The sequence below is a fragment of the Sprattus sprattus genome (assembly GCF_963457725.1).
Source record: "Sprattus sprattus genome assembly, chromosome: 1".
Taxonomy (NCBI): domain Eukaryota; kingdom Metazoa; phylum Chordata; class Actinopteri; order Clupeiformes; family Clupeidae; genus Sprattus; species Sprattus sprattus.
Genome location: NC_137920.1, coordinates 30885178 through 30907677, shown reverse-complemented (window position 1 = coordinate 30907677; position 22500 = coordinate 30885178). Strand labels below are relative to the sequence as shown.

Below are 22500 nucleotides of genomic sequence, written 5' to 3'. Positions count from 1 at the left end.
ATTTTAGAGCGTCTCCCTCTCTCTCTCTCTCTCACACACACACACACACACACACACACACACACACACACACACACACACACACACACACACACACACACACACACACCCACACACACACACACACACACACACACCATCTCTCTCACTACTGCAGCACTCTCTCCCACAGACCCAAACTCACCTTGATCTTCTAGCTTGTGTGTGTGTATGTGTGTGTGTGTGAGAGACAGGGTGTGTTTGTGTGAGTGCTTGTGTGAGTGAGTGAGTGTGTGTATGTGTGTGCATGCTGTGTGTGCGTGACCAACAGAACTTCCCTGCAGCTCAATACTATGCTTATACAGGGCCTGTGTTTTGACTGACAGGCAGCAGTGGAAAACAACCCTGGCGCCTTGGGGGGCGAGAGACTGCAAGGCTGAGAGAATAAGGGGTGCTGCTGGGAGGCTGAGGGGTGCTGCTAGGGGGCTGAGGGGTGCTGCTGGGGGGCTGAGGGGTACTGCTGGGGGGTACTGCTGTGAGCCCTGGGCTCTTCCTCTGCCCACTCAGTCACTCAGTCACAGCACTGTAGGGCAGGACCCACACAGGGTCACCAGTCAGGAGTTCCTCACAAACATGGGGAAATGACTTATGTGTGTGTGTGTGTGTGTGTGTGTGTGTGTGTGTGTGTGCGCCTTTAGTCATATAGCCTGAACACACTTACTAACTCTTCTGAACAGGCATACGGACATGTAAGAGAAATCCTAGGGTTCATTCAGAGTGTAGATTTGTTTCTGCATGTCTTTATGCCTACTCAGAAGTGTACAGTTGTGTGCGTGTGTTCAGGCTACATATGTGACTACACATACACACAAACAAACACGCACACACATATCTGTACACTTCCGAGTAGGCATGTAGACATGCAGAAGAAAACCTAGGGTCATTCAGAGGGTATACAACTGCCACTGTAAATTCTGTCTATGTGTTTGCGTGAGACTTTGTGTGTGCATCAGTGTGTGTGAATGTGTGCCTTCAGTCACATATGCTAAACACACACACACACACATGCACATTTTAGTTTGACGCAAAAGTGTGTAAGTGTGTGTTTTCGTGAGACCTTTGTGTGTGTGTGTGTGTGTGTGTGTGTGTGTGTGTGTGTGTGTGTGTGTGTGTGTGTGTGTGTGTGTTGTGAAGTCGTTCACCTGACAGCTCTGATGACACATTTAATGGGGGGGAGCATGTCCTCTGCTGTGATGTCACAGTGGCAGCTCCTTTCGTCAAAAGCGTCGTCCGCTGACATGGTAGTCTCACCTATGAGAGAAGCACGACAGCCTTGAAAATCCCTTCATTTAGAATAAACATTAAAAACGATCTAAAATAAACATTAAAACATGAATTAGGTAACAACAAGTGTCCCATATCTTTTGATCTTGATTCCACCAAAGAGCTGTGTTGGATTTCAGGAAAGAGAGGGAAAGAAAGAAAGAGAGAGAAAAAGTGAGGGAGAGAGATTGAGAGGGAGAGAGCGAGGGAAAGAGAGAGAGACAGAGAGGGACAGAGAGAGCGAGAGAAATAAAAAGAGAGACACAGTGGAAGAGAGAGAGAGAGAGAGAGAGAGAGAGAGAGAGAGGGAAAAGACAGAAGAATGACAGAGAAAGAACAAGAATAAATGAAATATATAAATTATCTAACCCTCACTGGCTGTAGCATTATATCTTCTTAATGTGCTGCCAATAATCATACCCCAGTTGTGTGCGTCGTGGGAAAGGGCGGCAGAAATAAACGAGGACAATACCAGCAGATGTCCCCACCTCCAACCCCACTCCCTAAACAAATAAATCAAATGATCCAAATAACGGATAAACTATATCTTAGTTGTATATTTTATGGATTCATCTGATTCCCAAATTCCGAATGCTTCTGACCTGTTCTCACTAAACAGTGGGATGAGATCTGACACATTTGATTCAATATTGTTTTGTTCTCTGTGAAGCTACAGTCTGAGGTCCGCCCCCATTCATGACCACATTAGTTTAAATCTAATTTTGGTTGTCAGACACATCGTGGTGATCAGATTGTTCTATTTTTACCCGGCGGGCGTAATCTACCGTAATCATCAGTGGCCGAAACCTTCTCTGGATCAGTCTGATGCAACGTGCCTGTCAGTGAATGCTAGCAATCTTAGGCAGGGGAAGTCATTCACTTTTGCTGGGTACGTTCTGTTCGCCCCCAAAAGACGTTCCACTGATATCGACAAATGGGCTATGATACATAGCCTAGGATTTAAGTCGTCTAGTAGTCGCATTGCTTTGAAAATAATCTACATTATTAGTAGACTGATTAAGTATAGGGTAGCCCTATGTTATTTGTTATGTAATATGGCTTCAAAAATGAACTATGGTAGCAAGTAAACCATGCAGTCCTTTTCTCTCAAAATACTTAAGAAAGTGGGCGTTTAAATGCTACAACGATTACAATTTTCTTTGAGATTCACATCCCAGACACACCCACACACAACTGTTTGTTTTCTTGCCACAAAAAAACTATACCATCATTGAAGGCCCAACTATAAAACCCATGGTCCTTCTATGTATTCACAATGCACTTTTCTGCGATATCGATCAAAACCAGCTGAAATTTAGTCTCTTTTCACATCTATGACTAAGAAAGCCAGTTTGACAGTTTTGGTCGCATGAAACTATAATAATATTGTTCTGAAGCACGCATTCTGGTTGTGAAGAGGCTACGACAGCCAATGGGTAGGTTTGGACATTCATGTAGAATTTAGTTACCCACATAATGAAATGCCCATTTCATTACACACACACACGCACAACCTGCTTCAATTTCGGCCCCCAATTTTGGTGTGTGTGTAGCACTAGAATGTTTGAGAGAGATAAAAACACAGAGAGACAAAGATAGAGAGCTTTATAAACACATAGAGAGGAAAAGAGTAGAGAGAGCGAGAGAGAGAGAGAAAGAGGGAGAGAGAGAGAGAGAGAGAGAGAGAGAGAGAGGGAGGGAGAGAGAGAGAGAGAGAGAGAGAGAGAGAAAGAGAGAGACGGTGCTGAGAGGCAAGTGGTGTCCGCTCACTCCCATGATAGATAAGGACCTTTTCTGGCTGCAGGAAACTGCTAATGGGGCACATTTGTCGTGCTGCGCCCACACTTTTACGGGCGAGTTTCATGAGAGTTATAGCCAGAGGCTGGCCGAAGTGTGTGTGTGTGTGAGAGACAAAGAGAGTGTGTGTGTGTGTCTGTCTGTTTGTGTGAATGTATGAGTCAGTGTGTGTGTGTGTGTGTGTGTGTGTGTGTGTGTGTGTGTGTGTGTGTGTGTGTGTGGGTGTGTGTGTGTGTGTGCACACGTGAATGTGCGTGTCTGCCTCTGTGTGTGTTTCAAATGCAGAGTCAAGCACTTAACCCCCCCACCCCCACCCCCCAGTGCAACTCTTCTCAATCTAAAGGTTATCTATGGCCACGCGTTAGTGGCAGCTATCACACAGAGGGTGCGCTAATTCCCTGAGAAATGAAGCGTAGCTGACGGGCCGGTCGACCAGCGTGTCACCTCAGCACTGGCAGTAAATCCTCCCCAAAAGGCTATTCAAGAGAGAGAGGGAGAGAGAGAGGGAGAGAGAGAAAGAGGGAGAGAGGGAGAGAAAGGGAGAGAGGGGGGGAGAGAGAGAGCGTGCTTCAGAGTACCTCAACATCAGCAGATGCTCACTCAAGGTTTTTTTTGTGTGTGTAGCTTTGGCGGGGTTTGTGTCACAAGAGAAATGAAATGTGCTTCTTGTGTTGTAGTGGGGAGGTCGACTGGTGTCAGGGGAGGGGAGGTGGTGGTGAAGAGCGGAGATGCACACGTAGCAGTTTGTGGACGCAAACAGGGCAAGACACACAACAAATGTCCCCTTTTTCGTCGTCCCCATTGAGGTTTGTCTTGTTGAGTGTGAATCGGGAAACACGGCCACATACACACAAGCACACTCTCACCCTCTCTCTCACACACACATACGTACACACTCACACTCTCAAACAGACACACACTCATACCCACTCACATACTCTCAGACACACTCACACACACACACACACACCCAATAACAACTTCTCCACTAATACAATGTTGTCTCCAGAGACTGAACTGCCATCCCTGCCCCTACAGTGATACATCAAAGTCCTTATGGGCAAGTCTTGCCATTCGGACGCCATCTTAGCAACACCTCTGTGCAGCTATTTCGGGCCAGCAAGCCTCCTATCAGGCTCCTATATAAATGAATGGGGAGAGATAACTCCCTAACTTCGCATAGGATGGTCGAATAGACATTAAATGTACATTTGCGTGAATCTGCGTGAATCTGACATAAATGGTGTGAGCAAAGTTTCCCCCAACCGCTCAGATAAAGCTAAAGAAGACTTTATTCTGCATGTTGACATAACTGTGCATGCGGTGTGGCTATTACTATGGCAACAGTTGAAATACACAGAGCGAGCAGGAGAGGCGAAACGTCAGTTATGCCGTTTCCAACAACGTTATTGCTTCTTTTTAACACAGGGCAGGACCTCCCGTCACAAATCCGACATGTTTAAGCGTTACGGATTCCCCCTCTTATTTCCCCCATTCATTTTCCCGTAAGTGATTTGTCTCCTTCGCATAACACCTCTGGATGCATCCCTAAAACAAACGACAAACAAATGAGGCCTTACTTGTCATCTGTTAGCCTCCCAGAGAACAGGAGTGCCTCTCTCTCTCTCTCTCTCTGCCCTCTCACCCCTCGTTCTCCCAGCAGGAAGCGTGGGACAGGGGGGAGTAAACCGTGCCTATGCTGTGCTGTTTGTGGAGGTCTGCTTGTTTAAGCACATTGGGTTGCCTTTCCATGAGTATTGCTGGCCTTGGGGCCCAAGGAGGACATTCTAGCGAGACATAGTGAAATAGAGAACATTAAAGCCTGTGTGTGTGCGTGTGTGTGTGTGTGTGTGTGTGTGTGTGTGTGTGTGTGTGTGTCTGTGTTTGTGCACCCATGTGTGTCTAAAGGTTTTTACAATAGATCTCGATCATGGAGTGCATAGATGCCATCCCAAGCTATGGTTAACCCTTTACCTTTGACCTAAACAACCAAAGAGAGATACACACAAAGACACACACAGACACACACAGACACACACATCTTCATCATCGGCCACAGACACCACCTCAAAGTGAAGCCTAGGGGGGTTGACTATCCAATTTCAGCGCTTCTTGCACAGATCATGTCTTCAGCGTCGACCTTCATTATCTTCATCACCACCACTGTCATTCACTGCTATGTACCATCACTATCACTACCAGTTTTCCCATGGTATATACAGCCGCGGAAAAAATTAAGAGACCACTTCAAAATGATCAGTTTCTCTGGTTTTACTATTTATTGGTATGTGTTAAAGTAAAATGTACATTTTTGTTTTATTCTATAACCTACTGGCAACATTCCTACCAAATTTCAAATAAAAATATTGTCATTTAGATCATTTATTTGCAGAAAAATGACAATTGGTCAAAATAGCAAAAAAGATGCAGTGTCTTCAGATCTCGAATAATGCAAAGAAAACAAGCTCATATTCATTTTTAAACTACACAATACTAATGCTTTAACTTAGGAAGAGTTCAGAAATCAATATTTGGTGGAATAACCTTGATTTAAAATCACAACTTTCATGTGTCTTGGCATGCTCTCCACCAGTCTTTCACATTGCCGTTGGGTGACTTTATGCTACTCCTGGAGCAAGAATTCAAGCAGCTCGGCTTCTTTTCATGGCTTGTGACCATCCATCTTCCTCTTGATCGCATTTCAGAGGTTTTTTATGGGATTCAGGTCTCGAAATTGGGCTGGCCATGACAGGGTCCTGATCTGGTGGTACTCCATCCACACCTTTACTGGCCTTGCTGGGTGGCATGGAGCATTGCCCTGCTGGAAAAAACACTTCTCAGAGTTGGGGAACATTGTCAGAGCAAAAGGAAGCAAGTTTTTCTTCCGGGACAACGTTGTACTTTGCCTGGCTGAGGTTTGTAAAAGACCATAAGGATTGAACCAAAGCGGACTGGAGGGTCTTCTAGTTCGTCTTCTCTGATGAGTCCAATTTTCAGCTTTGCCCAACACATGGTCTTCTGATGGTTAGACGGAGACCTGGAGAGGCCTACAAGCCACAGAGTCTTGCACCTACTGTGAAATTGGACTCATCAGAGAAGACGAACAAGACGACCCTCCAGTCCGCTTTGGTTCAATCCTTATGGTCTTTTACAAACCTCAGCCAGGTTCTAGTTCGTCTTCTCTGATGAGTCCAATTTTCAGCTTTGCCCAACACATGGTCGTCTGATGGTTAGACGGAGACCTGGAGAGGCCTACAAGCCACAGAGTCTTGCACCTACTGTGAAATTGGACTCATCAGAGAAGACGAACAAGACGACCCTCCAGTCCGCTTTGGTTCAATCCTTATGGTCTTTTACAAACCTCAGCCAGGCAAAATACAACGTTGTCCCGGAAGAAAAACTTGCTTCCTTTTGCTCTGACAATGTTCCCCAACTCTGAGAAGTGTTTTTTCCAGCAGGGCAATGCTCCATGCCACACAGCCAGGCCAGTAAAGGTGTGGATGGAGTACCACCAGATCAGGACCCTGTCATGGCCAGCCCAATTTCGAGACCTGAATCCCATAAAAAACCTCTGAAATGTGATCAAGAGGAAGATGGATGGTCACAAGCCATGAAAAGAAGCCGAGCTGCTTGAATTATTGCGCCAGGAGTAGCATAAAGTCACCCAACGGCAATGTGAAAGACTGGTGGAGAGCATGCCAAGACACATGAAAGTTGTGATTTTAAATCAAGGTTATTCCACCAAATATTGATTTCTGATCTCTTCCTAAGTTAAAGCATTAGTATTGTGTAGTTTAAAAATGAATATGAGCTTGTTTTCTTTGCATTATTCGAGATCTGAAGACACTGCATCTTTTTTGCTATTTTGACCAATTGTCATTTTTCTGCAAATAATTGATCTAAATGACAATATTTTTATTTGAAATTTGGTAGGAATGTTGCCAGTAGGTTATAGAATAAAACAAAAATGTACATTTTACTTTAACACATACCAATAAATAGTAAAACCAGAGAAACTGATAATTCTGAAGTGGTCTCTTAATTTTTTCCGCGGCTGTAGAACACTCTGTGAAATACATGTCCCAAGAACACTCACATCTGGCTTCCAGAAAACAGTGCTCTATCCTACGGTCTTAAACAAATAAGAATACAACTATTTATGGGTTCTTTATGAAGGAAAAGGTTGTACAAACCGTATGCTCAGTGCAGTGTAATAGCATAAGGTCTTCACCACGAGTGCAATAGCGGGAGGTGCACAGGTGGGGGTAGGGGTGGGGGGTGAGGCACTTAGTCTCAGTGGGGGGTGAGAGGGAGGGAGGGAGGGAGGGGGGAAAGAAAGAAAGAGAGAGAATGGACAGAAGAAAGACAAACCGAATAACTGAACGACGGAAAAGAGACATTGTTATCATTGTACAAAAGCATACAGACAGTTCTGTACTGCTTCCAAATGACCAACCCTCTGTAGTTCTGAAAGCCTTTCCATGCTTCCAGCACGCCTCTTCACCTGTGTCATTATGTGAAGAAGGCTTCACAACTGCAATAAAACTGGAGGAGCACTGATGGGGGTGGGGGGGGTTGAGGGGGGGACACTCACTCTCGGTAGGGGGGCGTGATTGGCTCTTGAGGCGCAGGGAGGGCCGGAAGCGCGTGCGGTCGTTGAAGCTCCAGCTCTTCTGCACCTTGGCCGGGCTGGAGCCCTCGCCGGCGATCTCGGCCCCCGGCGAGCGCCGGTCCGTCATGGACGTCTGACGGCTCTTGATGCTCTGGCCCCGCGGGCTCGCCATCCTCACGCGATCCTTGAAGCTCATCTTCTGACCGCTGTGCAGAGAGAGGGAGGGAAAGAAAGAGAGAGAGAGAGAGGGGGGAAGCTCAGGAGTGTTTTTATTGCTATCATTTGTCCATTAGTGTGGTGGATTCATCCACGCTCACAAACACAAGCACTTCTACAGAAGACCCTCATTGGTTAGATTAGCCACCAACCATTCCTTTGTCAGTAATTGATAACCATAGTTAAACCCACTTGACTGGTGAGATGTCGCCGAAGTGAGGTACAGGACAAACCTATGATCTAGCAATGATAGCAGGGCAGAGCAACATGCTGTTGTCAGGCAGACTCGCTATGCTAGAGGGTTTCTGAGGGCAACATGCAGGGGCTAGGATGGAGAGTGTTAAACAGATGGTGGTTGAGCAGTTAGGGGCCAAAGTGGAGTGCAGTCTTATACCCTTAAAACCCTCTTAAAGGTGAAATATCTAACTGACAAAACTCATGTTTTTTCATAGTCAGTGGTGGCTGCGATATTCAAAGTGTCACTTCTAAAGCCTTCAGAAGGCTTTTCTTCTCCAAGGCGACACACACAGTGAAGTGATGCTTTGTTATTGTGAATTGCCTCGCATGGCAGGGGTAGAGTGAGGTGATGCGATGGCCCCTGAATATTTGATGCCATTTTTATGAGCTACCTTTTGATTAGCAGCGCATGGAATATCATGTCTCTCTGCATTCCCACTGTGAGTTGCTTAATCATAATGAAACAGTTTGTGGCTCATTGAATTGAGGACTTTTTTTCTTTCTTCATGTGGTCCTTGAAAAGCAAGGTCGTTTTTTTCTTGCAGGTGCAGATGAAGGTTTTGAATATCCAAGGCTCTTTTAGAAAACATCCCCCACTGTGTGACCTTACTGCTAACTGTGCTAGCGTCAACCTATAAGGGAGGGGGTCGTAAAATACCACCTGAGCAGGCAAACACAGATTGGTTAATGTAAGAGAAAACTTCAATATGTCCACCCAAAGTTGTTACACAAAATCTCTCTCTCTCTCTCTCTCTCTCTCTCTCTCTCTCTCTCTCTCTCTCTCTCTCTCTCTCTCTCTCTCAAAAACAAGTCCCCACACGGCACACAACACAGAGGCAGCACATTGTTAGTGGACATTCCTGTTATAACAGGGGCAGCAATGGCAGAACAGAGAGGATGCTGGGTACCTATGGTTGAGTCGCACATATCTCCTGAGGACCTTCATCCTGCGACTAAACGCCTTACTATTGGATGGGGGAAGATGGGAGGAGGCATAATGCCATCATCATCATCATCATCATCAGTGCAATCAAGATATACTGTATAGCATGTACTATAATGTATGCATCTAAACCTTTTTTCATCCCTGTTTACATTACAATACGCAGAAGAAGAACCTATGCAGTTACAATCAGATTATAATCGGCTGTGCGATTTGGAATCAGCTGTGTGATTTGGAATCAGGTGTGTGATTTGGCTCTGGGATGTGGCTGATGATAGCATGTGCTGATGATGCTAGGGGGTTGGTGCTATGCATAGAGACATCAGCTTCAGCAGAATAATAAAAAAAAAATGTTTTGGTGATGGTCAAAATAGGAGAAGTTGATGAGACTTTGACGAGAAACCGTTTGAATCTGACATGGGGGATGTGTGTGTGTGTGTGTGTGTGTGTGTGTGTGTGGGGGGGGGTGGTTTCCTCAAACCCAGGGATCGAAAGCAGAAGTGCAGAAGTGGACAGACTTTCTTTTTTTAAAGTCTGCCCACGTTGTTGAGGACAGTCAAGTGCCTGGCGACTGTGGTGTTTGGATGAAATCATCCCAGTGATTCATCAGAAAGGATTCTGGGAGTTAGTGAGGGTGCTTAGGGTGCCTATCACACTCATCAAGCACTCTTCGTATCTGTCAAAAGGGCTGCTTCTAACCAATTCATGAAGCAATGGTGTTGCATCACCTTCTGTCATCCTCTGTGAAAGCTCACTCTAACACACACACACACACCCACACACAGACGCACTCTTCCACGCAGGTCTTTTAGAACAACCCCGCAAACCCTTTATGCTTTTGTAACATCAAACTCTGCAATCTTTCCTGCGGCAACAGGCCACCAATACTACTTAAGAGAAAGGATAACAATACAATCCAACACACACCACTGAGCACAGCGGTACCCTGTAGCGGTACCCTGTAGCGGTACCCTGTAGCGGTACCCTGTAGCGGTACCCTGTAGCGGTACCCTGTAGCGGTACCCTGTAGCGGTACCGGTGGCCTATCTCTGGCCTATCTGCAGTCTTGCTCTCATTTCACTAGCTGATTTGTTGTGTAAAGGGTTAGATAACTTCAACAGCACTATCCTCCATCAGCTTGACTGATTACTGAGTCGCTATTATTCCTGTGAGACAGATAAGTGATACACAGACAAAATTGCACTGCATCAGAGAGAAAAAAAAACACAATTATGCTTCATCTGTAGAGTGTCTGTATGTGTGTGTGTGTGTGTGTTTGAGAGAGAAAGAGAGAGAGAGAGAGAGAGAGAAAGAGAGAGAGAGATAAAAGAGAGAGTTGGAGAGAGAGAGAATTAAATGAGGATGGAATAGATTCAGAGCCTCGGCGGGCCATGTTGATGGGTAATCATTGGGAGTCATTATGAAAGGCGGCCCCTGGTCTCCCTGAGAATCCATTAGCACCTACAGGAGTTGTGTTCCAGCACCTTCTCTTGCCAGAGGGAGACAGCCGCAAGAGACACAGAGAATAACACGGCCCTCCACAACCAAATCATTACGCTTTTCACAATGAATTCAAATGAATAGGAAGCATACAAAACAATTCATGACATACAATAAAATCAAAGATATTGATATTTATTTACATATAATATTTCGACAAATAAAAATAATGTCCTAATATCACACATATAGCTGTACGAGTATAGCGATATGAGGAAAAGCTGTTTGATAACCAGTGATGTTACCATACATGTCACTGTATAGAAGGTGTAGTGTAGTGCAGCACAGTGTAACAGGTTGATACTAGTTTTCAATGATATCACTTTATTTCACAGTCAACCCGATAGAGGGACAAAAGAACTGAGATGACAAACCTTGTTGTGGATGGGTCGCCCTGTTCCTTCCTTCAGGTGGGCATGAGGCGGTGAGTGGAGAGGAGTGAGAGGGAAGAACACAAGGTTAGTTCTCATACTAAAGCCGGCCCTATTTAGTTCTCTGAGGCACTGTGAGAGACAGTGCCAGGTAGCAGGAAGAACTGCTCAGGTCCAGGAGGTAAAAGAGTTCCTCACTGGTAGCTGCCTTTGGGGCAGGACTAGTACTGATTGAGTCCAGATCAGGATTGATCGGGAATGGATTGTTTGTAGGCGGCAAGTTCTGAACTTTCATTATTTTGGTTCCAATGCCAGTGCAAAATAACTGATTTAAACCTTTTAATTTCACTCTTTGGTCCTGTTTTCAGATTCAAGAATTATTTCTGAAGAACTATTATTTTAAGACAAAACACAAATGGAGAACTTCTCCCCTGGACCTGGTAGTTTCACCTCTGTTGTTGACTCCAAAAAGATTTCAAGAGACTGGGCATCAAACGCAGGACTTAACCACATGCAAAACCAGCACAGTCAAATAAGGGAATCCTGGCCACAAAAAGCTGACATGCACCTCACAGAAGCAACACAAATATAAAGGCAGAGAGGTGTGAGTATATTGACATATGGTCTGTGGGACTGCAAATTAGCGAACGCTAACCCAACAACAATATGCATGGCACAATTAAAATATCCGCGCATACTCGTAATCATATTCCAAGTTCTGTGTAGGCGTTTCAACGCGTGAGTGTGTGTGTATGTGAATATTTTAGCATGTGTGTAAAATCAACAGATGGCTTTTCCAATATTTCCAGGCTCCAATTCAATTCCTTCAGTCTGCTAATGACCACAATCTAAAAAAGGAGCTAATACAGTAGGGAAGAACTGTTGCATATTGAAGCTTCAGCCTCTTTAGTTATTTCGTTTTGACCAATCAAACATTGCCCTTTATCTATGTGGTTATATGTGGTTATCCTGGAGGTGGAGCCTGGATGATATCTGTCTTTTTGATGGCTGTGAACCAGTGGTGTAGTGGTCCCTGGAGAAGTGGGTATACTCTATACATATGCACAAAACTGACCTGTATTTGTCTCTATGATGTGTAATATGTCTTTTTTAAAATTTATTTTGTACTTGTTTTTACTTAAGTTGAGTATTTATAGTGTAAATCTGTATAGTTATATTGTATATATTTGTATTGTTTTTGTTTTTTACTTTTCAATAGCACTGAAGTCTGAGAGCTGCCACCTCAATTTCCTTGCACTTGTGCAATGACAAATAAATATATATTCTATTCTATTCTATATTCTATATGAAAACAGAGGTGGAAGGGAATGAAGATTGACCGAATGAATGGATAACGCTTTACATATCCATACGTTGAAGAGATTTGAAGGAAACCACAGGAATTAGACGGATGGACTCATAGATGGTGAAATAGACAGAGAAAGAACAGATGTAAAAGAAGACTAAAGGAAGATGGAGGACAGATAGTTCATGGTGGAAGACGGGGAAAATGTGCACAGACAAATGTGCACAGACACCAAATACGACACCAGCTGCCAGAGAGGTTGTACCTACTTTGTAGGACTGCAGGTATGGAACGCCTTCAAATGAGGCTTCCAGGTAGCTACGGAAACCGAGTTCTCATCAGCCGCATAGCTGCGCCAAACACACTGCATGCAGAGAGTACACAGACAGAACCAAGAGAACGGGGAGGAGGGGGAACAAAACAAACACACAAACAAACAAACAAAAAATGTAGGAAGGAATGTAGGAGGGAATAAATAAAAAGAAAAGAAAGGAAAATAATTGTATAGAAAGGGAAAAATAGAGGGGGGGGGGGGGGTGGAAACACAAAAAAACAAAACAGATTAGTAACAAAAAACATCACCAGTTGCAGCTTTTTAGGGGACGGAGAGAGAGAGGGGGGGGGGGGGGGTAGCAGAAGGAGGAGTGGTTGGAGTTGGGGGGTGGGGGAGGGGCGGTTGGTGTCACGTCGGTGCACAGGCATCCATACATGCCTTAGGGAGGGCAGGGCTCCCTCATAGTGCCTCCACGTTGCCCCCAGGTAGGGCCGGCTACCGTCGGTGGAGTAGCAACGCCACGCAGCCTGGGAGAGAGGGTGGGGGTGGGGGAGGGGAGGCAGTGGAAGAGAGCCGTGGGGGTCGGAGTGGTGAGGTGGGTCAGAAGAGTGGACAGATGATGAGTTGTGCATGTGTGTGTGCGTGTGATGTGGGGTGGGGGCGGGGGGTGCAGAGGCTGAGGTTTGGGGTGCATGTGGGGACAACATGCAGTGGGACACTGACAGATTCTCACATTCACACATCACCCACACACACACGCACACACTCAACACTAAAACAAACACATTAACGTACACACACACACACACACACACACATAATACACAAACATACATCATTAAGACAACAACCCAACCACGCTATGAAACATACAGGCATACTGTATGTATAAACACACACACACACAGAGACACACAGACACACACACAGACGCACACCTACACAAAGGCATAAAAAATCCTCATCATCATTTCTTGATTATTGGAGAGCTGTGCCTGGCTTCAGAACACAGGAGACACAGGGGAAATCCAAATGAGACCCGTTCTGAAGCAACATCGTGAAGCGCTAGCGCTGCAGTAATGGCCTGGGATCAACAGGCAGTACAGATAAATCAGCACCACTGCCTGTGTTTGTAATAAACTATACCAAAAGGGGTTTCTTCCCTCCGATTCACCATTATTCCAAGGCCTTCGGCATGTTTTTGTGTGCACAGCAACTACAGCAACGGATCATTACAAAAATGCACAGCAAATGAACACCACCCCGTTGTGAGTCTGGTGAGAGTGTAGGCGTCGCACGGCTTAAAAAGGTCAACTTTCTCCTAACATATTTCTAATTCTTGTCTTCAGTTACCATTTAAAGTAATTGAATTTGTGGTGATTTAGTGAATGTTACGGGAACTGACAATCCTCTTTCATTGCCTTCTTTCCTTGAAGTTAAACTTACGGTGATTCCCTGCCAATGGCGACCCTTCACGGACATTCCTCGTTCAGGCAAAGAAAACGATTCGCAGAAAAAAAACAGAAAATGGTAACCACCTTGTCCTCAAAAAACAGTGAGGAAAAACTGCAACAAAGTCTGCGACCTTAAATGGCGTGGTTCAGGAGGACATGGGAGAGGAGAAGAGATGAGAGGAGGGCTTACAGGCTTTGCTATGGCCTTCATGTGGAGGAACCTTAGAACCACTAACACTAAGCCATGTTCATCCTCCTGTTCCAAAAACCCTTTGACTTTTCATTTTACTTGAAAAAAACATTCTTTTTTCTCAAAGATGATTATGGATAACTTCAGCTAACTCTGTTCCTTTGGCTAATGTGTGTTTAGTAAGCCGTGACAATGCAGCGTGGCTTAGATGACCGACTAAAGACAGCCACAGGGTTGGGCTCTCGGTCTAAGATGTCATTCTTACTTCAGTTCTTTGTCTTCATTTCTGAAGTGGTCTTCAAATGAAAAAAGTCCGCTTTTCCAACCCCCTTATTCAAAATTCACTCCAGTTCTCAACAGAGCCACTATAATAACTAGAATTTATTTCTTTATTCTCCCATTCAATTCACACCTAAAATTGAATTTCCAGGAAGGACAGTTAACTTCTGTCACATTTTTTTTTCTGCAAATGCAGTCCTGCAATTTTCCCTGCATTTCCAATAGACCAACTTCTATTCCTGAGTCACCTATTCTGTTGTAATGAAAGGCAAGCCGCGGTCTAAGGGTTAGAGACGCAAGATTGATACCCATAGACCACTGGCTGAATCCCCTGAGCAAGACACTTACCCCCCAACTGGTCCTTGTGTGCTGTGGCTGTGTGCTCACTGTGTGTGTGTGTGTGTGTGTGTGTGTGTGTATGTGTTCACTGCCAACGGATATGTAGAGAGCTAATTTTGCTCAAGGGGTCAATAATACAAAATAAAATAATGAGGTGTGTATGTATTGTGAGTAGATGTATGTTTGTGTATTGTGTGTGTGTGTGTGTGTGTGTGTGTGTGTGTGTGTGTGTGTGTGTTAATAATTGGATGGCCAGATTTGAAACAGAAGGTGCTGTGTGTACCCATAAGATCTGTTGTGCTGCTGTTTGATCACTGCTGACTGTGTCACATGTTTGAATCATGTTTGAGCAGTTAATGCATCTGCTTAATTTGTGTCCTTACGTTTATTTATTTTGCATTGTGAAATCAAATAAGGAAGTAAAATATGTGTATGTGTGTGTACTGCAAGTGCATATATGTTTGTGTGTATTGTGAGTGGTTGTGGTTGTGTGTGTGTTTGTGTTTGTATTGTGAGTGTGTGTGTGTGTGTGTGTGTGTACATGTGTGTACGTGTGTTTGTGAGTGTACTGCAAGAGAATGTATGTGTGTGTGTATTGTGAGTGTATGTGCGTGTGTGTGTGATTGTGTGTGTGTGTGTGTATGTGTGTACATGTGTGTGCGTGTGTGTCTGTGTGTGTGTACTGCAAGTGAAAGTATGTGTGTGTGTATTGTACATGTGTGTGTATTGTGAATGTATGTTTGTGTGTGTACTGTGAGTGTATGTCTTTGTGTGAGTGTCTGTGTGTATTGTGAGTGTATATGTGTGTGTGTGTGTGTGTGTACATGTGTGTACGTGTGTTTGTGAGTGTACTGCAAGTGAATGTATGTGTGTGTGTATTGTGAGTGTATTGCGTGTGTGTGTGTGTGTGTATGTGTGTGTGTGTGTGTGTGTGTGTGTGTGTGTGTGTGTACATGTTTGTGTGTGTGTGTCTGTGTGTGTGTACTGCAAATGAATGTATGTGTGTGTGTATTGTAAATGTGTGTGTATTGTGAATGTATGTGTGTGTGTGTACTGTGAGTGTATGTCTGTGTGTATTGTGAGTGTATATGTGTGTGTGTTTGTGTGTGTGTGTGTGTATGTGTGTATTGTGAGTGTATGTGTATGTGTGTGTGTATTGTGAGGGTAGGTCTGTGCGTGAGTGTCTGTGTGTGTATTTTGAGTGTATATGTGTGTGTGTATGTGTGTACATGTTTGTGTGTGTGTGTCTGTGTGTGTGTACTGCAATTGAATGTATGTGTGTGTGTATTGTAAATGTGTGTGTATTGTGAATGTATGTGTGTGTGTGTACTGTGAGTGTATGTCTGTGTGTATTGTGAGTGTATATGTGTATGTGTGTGTGTGTGTATGTGTGTGTGTGTGTGTGTGTGTGTGTATGTGTATGTGTGTGTGAATTGTGAGGGTATGTCTGTGTGTGAGTGTCTGTGTGTGTATTTTGAGTGTATATGTGTATGTGTGTGTGTGTGTATGTGTGTGTGTGTGTGTGTGTGTGTGTGTGTGTGTGTGTGTGTGTGTGTGTGTGTGTGTGTGTGTGTCCGTGCGTGTGTGTGTGCGCCTGTGCTCCTACCTGAATGAGGCAGGCAGCTGGATTCCTTCTCTTCTCAAAGTGCTTCTGGCGGTGCTGCTCCTGCACCTTCAGGGCAAAGCCGGACCCCAGGATTCCCTGAACACAAAGATGTGGTTCAGAGAGATGGCGGATCAGCACCGAGGACAGGGTGGAAGACTTGAGGGGTGAGCGTGATCTGACATGGGCAAGGGGAGCGTGTGCAGACTCACCGCGGGCAGGGCGAAAAACGAAATCCCCAGTAGTGCAAATCCGGCGGAGAGCATGCGGCCCGTCCACGTCTTAGGCGTCTTGTCCCCGTAGCCTATAGTGGTGAGCGTAATCTACACCAAACAATCAGGATACACCAGTGGTGTATAAAGTACTCAAAAGCCATACTTGAGTAAAAGTACAGATACATTACTGGAAAACTACTACTTAAGTATTGAAAGTAAAAGTAAAAAGTAAAAAAAGTAAATGCTGTTAATACAAAAGTAAAGGATCAGAATTTTGAGAATAATGAAGTTGAGAGAGCATGCGGCCCGTCCACGTCTTAGGCGTCTTGTCCCCGTAGCCTATAGTGGTGAGCGTAATCTACACACAACAATCAGGACACACAATCAGGATCTGCTGCACAGTCCAAAACAGACAGGCATTCTGGGCATTGTCCTCACAAGACATGAATGCCGAAGTCGAAAATGATGATAAGTTGTAGGCTTGAAAAAAGTATATGTTTTATTACTACTTAGTTACCTTGTGTGACCTGGATATGACATTATTATGTAGTGATATTAAGAGCCATTGGCTTAATGACAGGCCAGGGCTATTTTTATTTTTCAGAGAGAGCGAAGGAGATGGACAGAGAGAGGGATAGATGAGAGAGAGATAGAGAGAGCGAGAGAGAGAAAGAGAGCAGCAGTGGAAAAAGCATCTCAGCCTGAATCTGTCAAGATAATGCAGCCATTACTTGCGCTTTGATTTGTGGCCTGTTTGTGGTGCACTTCTTTTTGTCACGGACTGGAACCCAAGTGTGTGTGTGTGTGTGTGTGTGTGTGTATAACTGTATATGAGCCTTTTAATGCGTCACGGTATGTGTTCACTTCTCATGTGCCTGTTTGCACAAAATGTGTGTGTGTCTATGCGAGTAAATGTGTGTGTGTGTGTGTGTGTGTGTGTGTGCGTGTGTGTGTGTGTGTGTGTGTGTGTGTGTGTGTGTGTGTGTGTGTGTGTGTGTGTGTGTAAAATAAATCCTTGGCTTTTTAACCATTCCTCTCTGACCTCCGCTGAACCCTCCCTTTTCTTGCGCGTGTTGTGTGTGTGTGTGTGTGTGTGTGTGTGTGTGTGTGTGTGTGTGTGTGTGTGTGTGTGTGTGTGTGTGTGTGTGTGTGTGTGTGTGTGTGTGTGTGTGTGTGTGTGTGTGTGTGTGTGTGTGTGTTTGTGTGTGTGCGTGTGTGTGTGAGTGTGAGTATGTGTAATGACCGGTACATATGTGTTTGAACTTGTGTGTGTATGACCTCTGCTGAACCCCCCCCCCCCCTTTTTTTTTCTCCCCCGCTCTGTGCGTATGTGTGTGTGCGCATGTGGATGTGTGTGAGTGTGTGTAATGACCTGGCGAGGCCATAAATGACTCTCATTGATTTAGGATCTGCGGAGTCGGGCCCAGCCGTGTGTCACAGGAATGGCTCGTCGCTCCGAGGCCCCCGCCGCCATCAGTCCCCATCTGGGGGAGAATGCCCCCGCATTATAGAGCCCCGCACTTATGTTTATGGAGCCAGGGAGTTTTAAATCCTCTCTCTCTCTCTCTCTCTCTCTCTCCCTCTCTCTCTCTCGCTGTCGCTTTATCTATCTATCGCTCTCACTCTCTGTCACTTGATCTATCCCTCTCCGTACCGCAAACAAGGTGAAGATCAATGAAGCCAGAGAAAGTGCCTTAGTGTTCCATAAATGAATAAATAATGAAGTAAATAAACAGACACTCCAAATCTGTTATAGTTAGGAAATAATGACAGATCTTTAGAAGGGGGGGGGGGGAGCAGGGCAGAGCAGGTCTATAGAGGGGTACAGGGATGGTAACTCACCGTACCCCACCACAGAGCAGGTCTATAGGGGGGCGGGGGGTTGGGTACTGGAACTGGTAACTTACCGTGCCCCACCACAGAGCGTCCGCATAGGTGGCAAACTCCGTGTTCAGCTCTTTCTCCACCAGGTAGACCAGGAATGAGGAGAAGATGAGCACCAGGAACCCGATGTACCATGCGGTTACCAGCTCCTACGCAACACAAAGGACCGGTGAAATCCAGTGGTGTTAGCAGCTTATTTTTCTTGTCATCATTCAGTATCACTTCTGGAGTATTCTGATATTCTGAGTTTCCAGTGGACTCAAAGATTCACAGGCCAAGCCAGGCCACTATTGAGGTGTTTAAGTTTGGTTAATGTTACCGAGATTGCTGGAGGTGACTATGTAGTTCCACAATTTATTAATAACATCACACTTTGGATCTGTATATTGCAAGTCCTGGCATTTTCTCAAAGTGTGGGTTCATCTCAGCCATATTCTATCCCACAGTGTATTTCAACATGAGAACCAAGCTTACTTTTAAACACAGCACACCCTCGGAAACTCCACTGCCCTGGTCAGATCTGCTCTGGCACCAATGTGGGCACCAATAGCAGTTCCCTACGCCTGACCTCTCTGTGAACTCTGCGAGGCCCTGACCTCTCCAATCTCTTCATTGTTGTCACCTTACCTCACCCCCCACACACATACTGATGCAGGATATCCAGTGCCAGGATTGGACAACTTCCAGTTTAGCTCCTGTCTCGTCAGAGTGGGATTAATCCCCAAAACTGAATATGTTTTTCCTCCCCACCACTCCGTAATCCTACACCCCCACCCCCGCCCGTCTCCTCCTCACCCCCACCAGATAATAGCGGAGATTACTGTTCATTCCTGGAACACAATCACCGCTGCCAGGCAATCACCGGAGTGAGAGCAGAGGCAAGCAGAAGAACTTGCATACATACAAACAAATCCTGTCATCAACTGATACCTCCATCCGCTATCACGGAATGAATAAATGTACGCCTACAAATTCATGAAGAGGCATTCAGCAGAGCCTATAGTGGTGAGCCTAGTCTACACAAAACACTCAGGATTTACAATCAGGATGCTGCTGCAGGGTCCAAAACAGATAGGCAAAAGCAAAATGTCCTCACAAGGCATGAATGTCCTCACAAAAAAAAAAATGTCAAGACGCACAACACGCCAGGAGCCCCAATGGCTGAGTCCAGAGGATGGGTTTAAAAAGCCACACATAAAAAGTGACAGACCACAGTGCAGACACACTCCTGGTGCAGGCCAGCCAGTCTAACCTCTGTGTACTGCTTTCAGGAGAAAGGGGGGTGTGGGGGTGGGGAGTTAAGTGGGGGGGGGGTATATCTGCGGTGTAGTCAGCGCTGGGGTTAGGGGATGATAAATAGGGGTGAGACTCAGCTGGCTTTCCTGCTCTGTTCTGTGCTGAGGTGTTACAACCCAGGCTGATCCTCCAAGGTAGGGGTGGGGGGGGGGGGGGGGGGCATTTTTCCAGACCATTTAAGGACACCTTCTGTTTGCTTACATTGTCATACCAGTACCCAGAGAACTCAAGGTAAAAGACAGACAGACAGACGGTAAGGCAGGCTCCTTAAGAGTTCATCTTTCAACATGCCTGCTGGTTTAAGAGCTACCGCTTGCGAGCGAAGTGACACATCCAATGACCCACTGCTCACTGAGAGTGCTTTCTCAAGCCAGGCCTGGATCATTATAGGTCTGCTATTTCTCTTCAGAAGAGACTCATCAAATACATTTGAGGCTTTCTTAGTGTGTGTGTCCCAGACATGACATTTACACTTAAGCGTTTAGCAGATGCTTTTTTTCAGTGTTTGTACTCCATGGAAACCAAAACCCATGATCTTGGCACTGCTAACACCCTGCTCTAGCAGTAGACCAGCAGGAACACATACAGTTCACCCCTACAATGACTTTGGGTAGGCAACAGTCTGTGAGAATTGTGGTGAGTGTAGTTTGCTCAGACACAGTGTAGCTGAGGTTTGTGCCACCTTGCTGTGTGCGTAGACTACAGATCCCAGCAGCTTCCAGGTGCCTCCGCGGCGGTCCATCCGCACCATCCGCAGGATCTGCAGGAAGCGCAGGCTGCGGAGCGCCGACGTGGCAAAGATGTTGCCTTGGCTGCCGGCCGACACCACGGCAACCGAGGCAATGAGCACGATGATGTCTGGGGAGGGAAGAAGAGAAGAGGGGATGAGATTAGAAGAGAAAATAAGAGAAGTGAGGAGAAGTGAGAATAGAAGAGGATAGCAGAGCAGAGCAGAGAAGAGATGACAGAAGAGAAGAGATCATAGAAGAGAAGAGGAGTAGAGAAGAGAGGAGAGGAGAGGAGAGAAGTATTCAGTGAAGAGAAGAGTAGAGAAGAGAAGAGAAGAAAAGGGAAGAGAAAAAAGAGAAGAGAAGAAGAGAAGAGAAGAGAAGAGAAGAGGAGAGAAGAGAAGAGAAGGGAAGAGAGGAGAAGGGACGAGAAGAGAAGACAAGAGTAGAGAAGAGAAGAGAAGAGAAGAGAAGAGAAGAGAAGGCCCTGTAATGTAAACTGAAGATGAAAAAAGAGAAGAAAAGAACACGATTCTGAGCAAAGCTGCGGAGCTGCTTGTTCTGTTCTTCTTCTTCTGGCCATACTCCAGAGGTGATTTAGACAACAGGTTTTTTTAACCCATAATAAAAGCCATATTTGATATTTTCATCCTCTGTGCTTTTGTGTGCGGTTTATCCATGAACCGGGAACATTTGAATCCAATACAGCCAACGAGGGCAAATTATATCCTAACTTCCGCCTACATGCTCGGCTATTCGTGGCCAGGCAAGGGCCCTCATCTGTGCTCTCTCTCTCAAAGCGTTATTTTGCTGCGCGTTCAGGGGCTTTAAAGGTCCAGTCGAGCTGAAGGTTACATGCGTATGAATCACATCTACTTTCCCCCCTTCAGCATGGTGAGGAGGCCGCTCACGGCAGCCAGGACAACGAGTCTCAACGGGTCGAGTGTGATAGCGTATCTGTCACACACACACACACACACACACACACACACACACACACACACACCACACATGCTGATATGTACCCAAACACTGATACAGTATACACAAAACACACACACAAACACACACAAACACATGTATCTACACACATACACATATCCTCCCTTAGTCATATACACTGAGGTGTCAAACCTCCTGGGCTCAGTCTCACTGTGTTTTTCCGAGGTGACACATTATAGATCATTGTTCTTGTGAAACTGCATGACGACTGAAAGAATAAGTTACAAAGATGAAGAGAGAGAAAGACAGGGAGGCAGAGATGAATGGAACGATAGCCAAAGAGAACGAAACACGAAGAGGAAATAGACACAGAAAGTGAAAAAAAATTAAACAATATGCAAGGCACAAACTGACAGAAAGACTTAAATGAAGGAAAAGCGCTGTGGCATTTTTCTCTCTCTTCCTCTTTCTCTCACCCCTCTTTCTCTCAGCCAGCGAAAGAGGGGGGGGGGGGGCAAGAGAGAGGACAAAGGAAGTTCAGGATGAAACCACATCCACTGGAAGGATAACACCAAACCCTCAAAGAACACAAACCACTCTATGTGTCTGGCTGAAAAATGAAAAGAAAAGTAAAGAAAGAAGAAGAAATAATTACACTCTCCCTTCCCTGCTCTTGGTTCTGTGGCCTCAACACCCTCTCCATTTCAGAGAAACATGCCAGATGTAACTCAAACCTGAAGTAATATTTGCAAGGAGTCACTACCATTCTAAAACATTTATTTTTTGTCTTGTCTTGTGATGTGATGATCACAGCCCACCCCCACCCCCCCCCCCCCCCCCCCACACACACACACAGACATAGATAGTCACACAGACACACACACACACACACATATACACAACCACACAAGGCACCATGGAAGCAAAGCGCTGCTGGTGAACCACCAACTGAGGTGGGACTCCCGTATTAATTAATGGCTGCTCGAGCTGAACTCATTCCAGCCCATTACCC

At 45.4% G+C, this 22500-nt stretch overlaps 1 protein-coding gene across 1 annotated transcript in view; it reads right to left on the bottom strand.

The window, feature by feature from the left end:
• Window positions 1-22500, bottom strand: part of kcnq5b (potassium voltage-gated channel, KQT-like subfamily, member 5b) — a gene marked incomplete at its 5' end in the record, with an annotated part of 116454 nt that overhangs the window by 5394 nt on the left and 88560 nt on the right. The window contains 8 exon segments of the mRNA XM_080854011.1: window positions 1182-1290; window positions 7694-7917; window positions 10982-11011; window positions 12554-12648; window positions 16427-16522; window positions 16636-16746; window positions 18546-18671; window positions 20501-20676. Of these exon segments, the coding sequence (XP_080710137.1) occupies window positions 1182-1290; window positions 7694-7917; window positions 10982-11011; window positions 12554-12648; window positions 16427-16522; window positions 16636-16746; window positions 18546-18671; window positions 20501-20676 (967 nt within the window).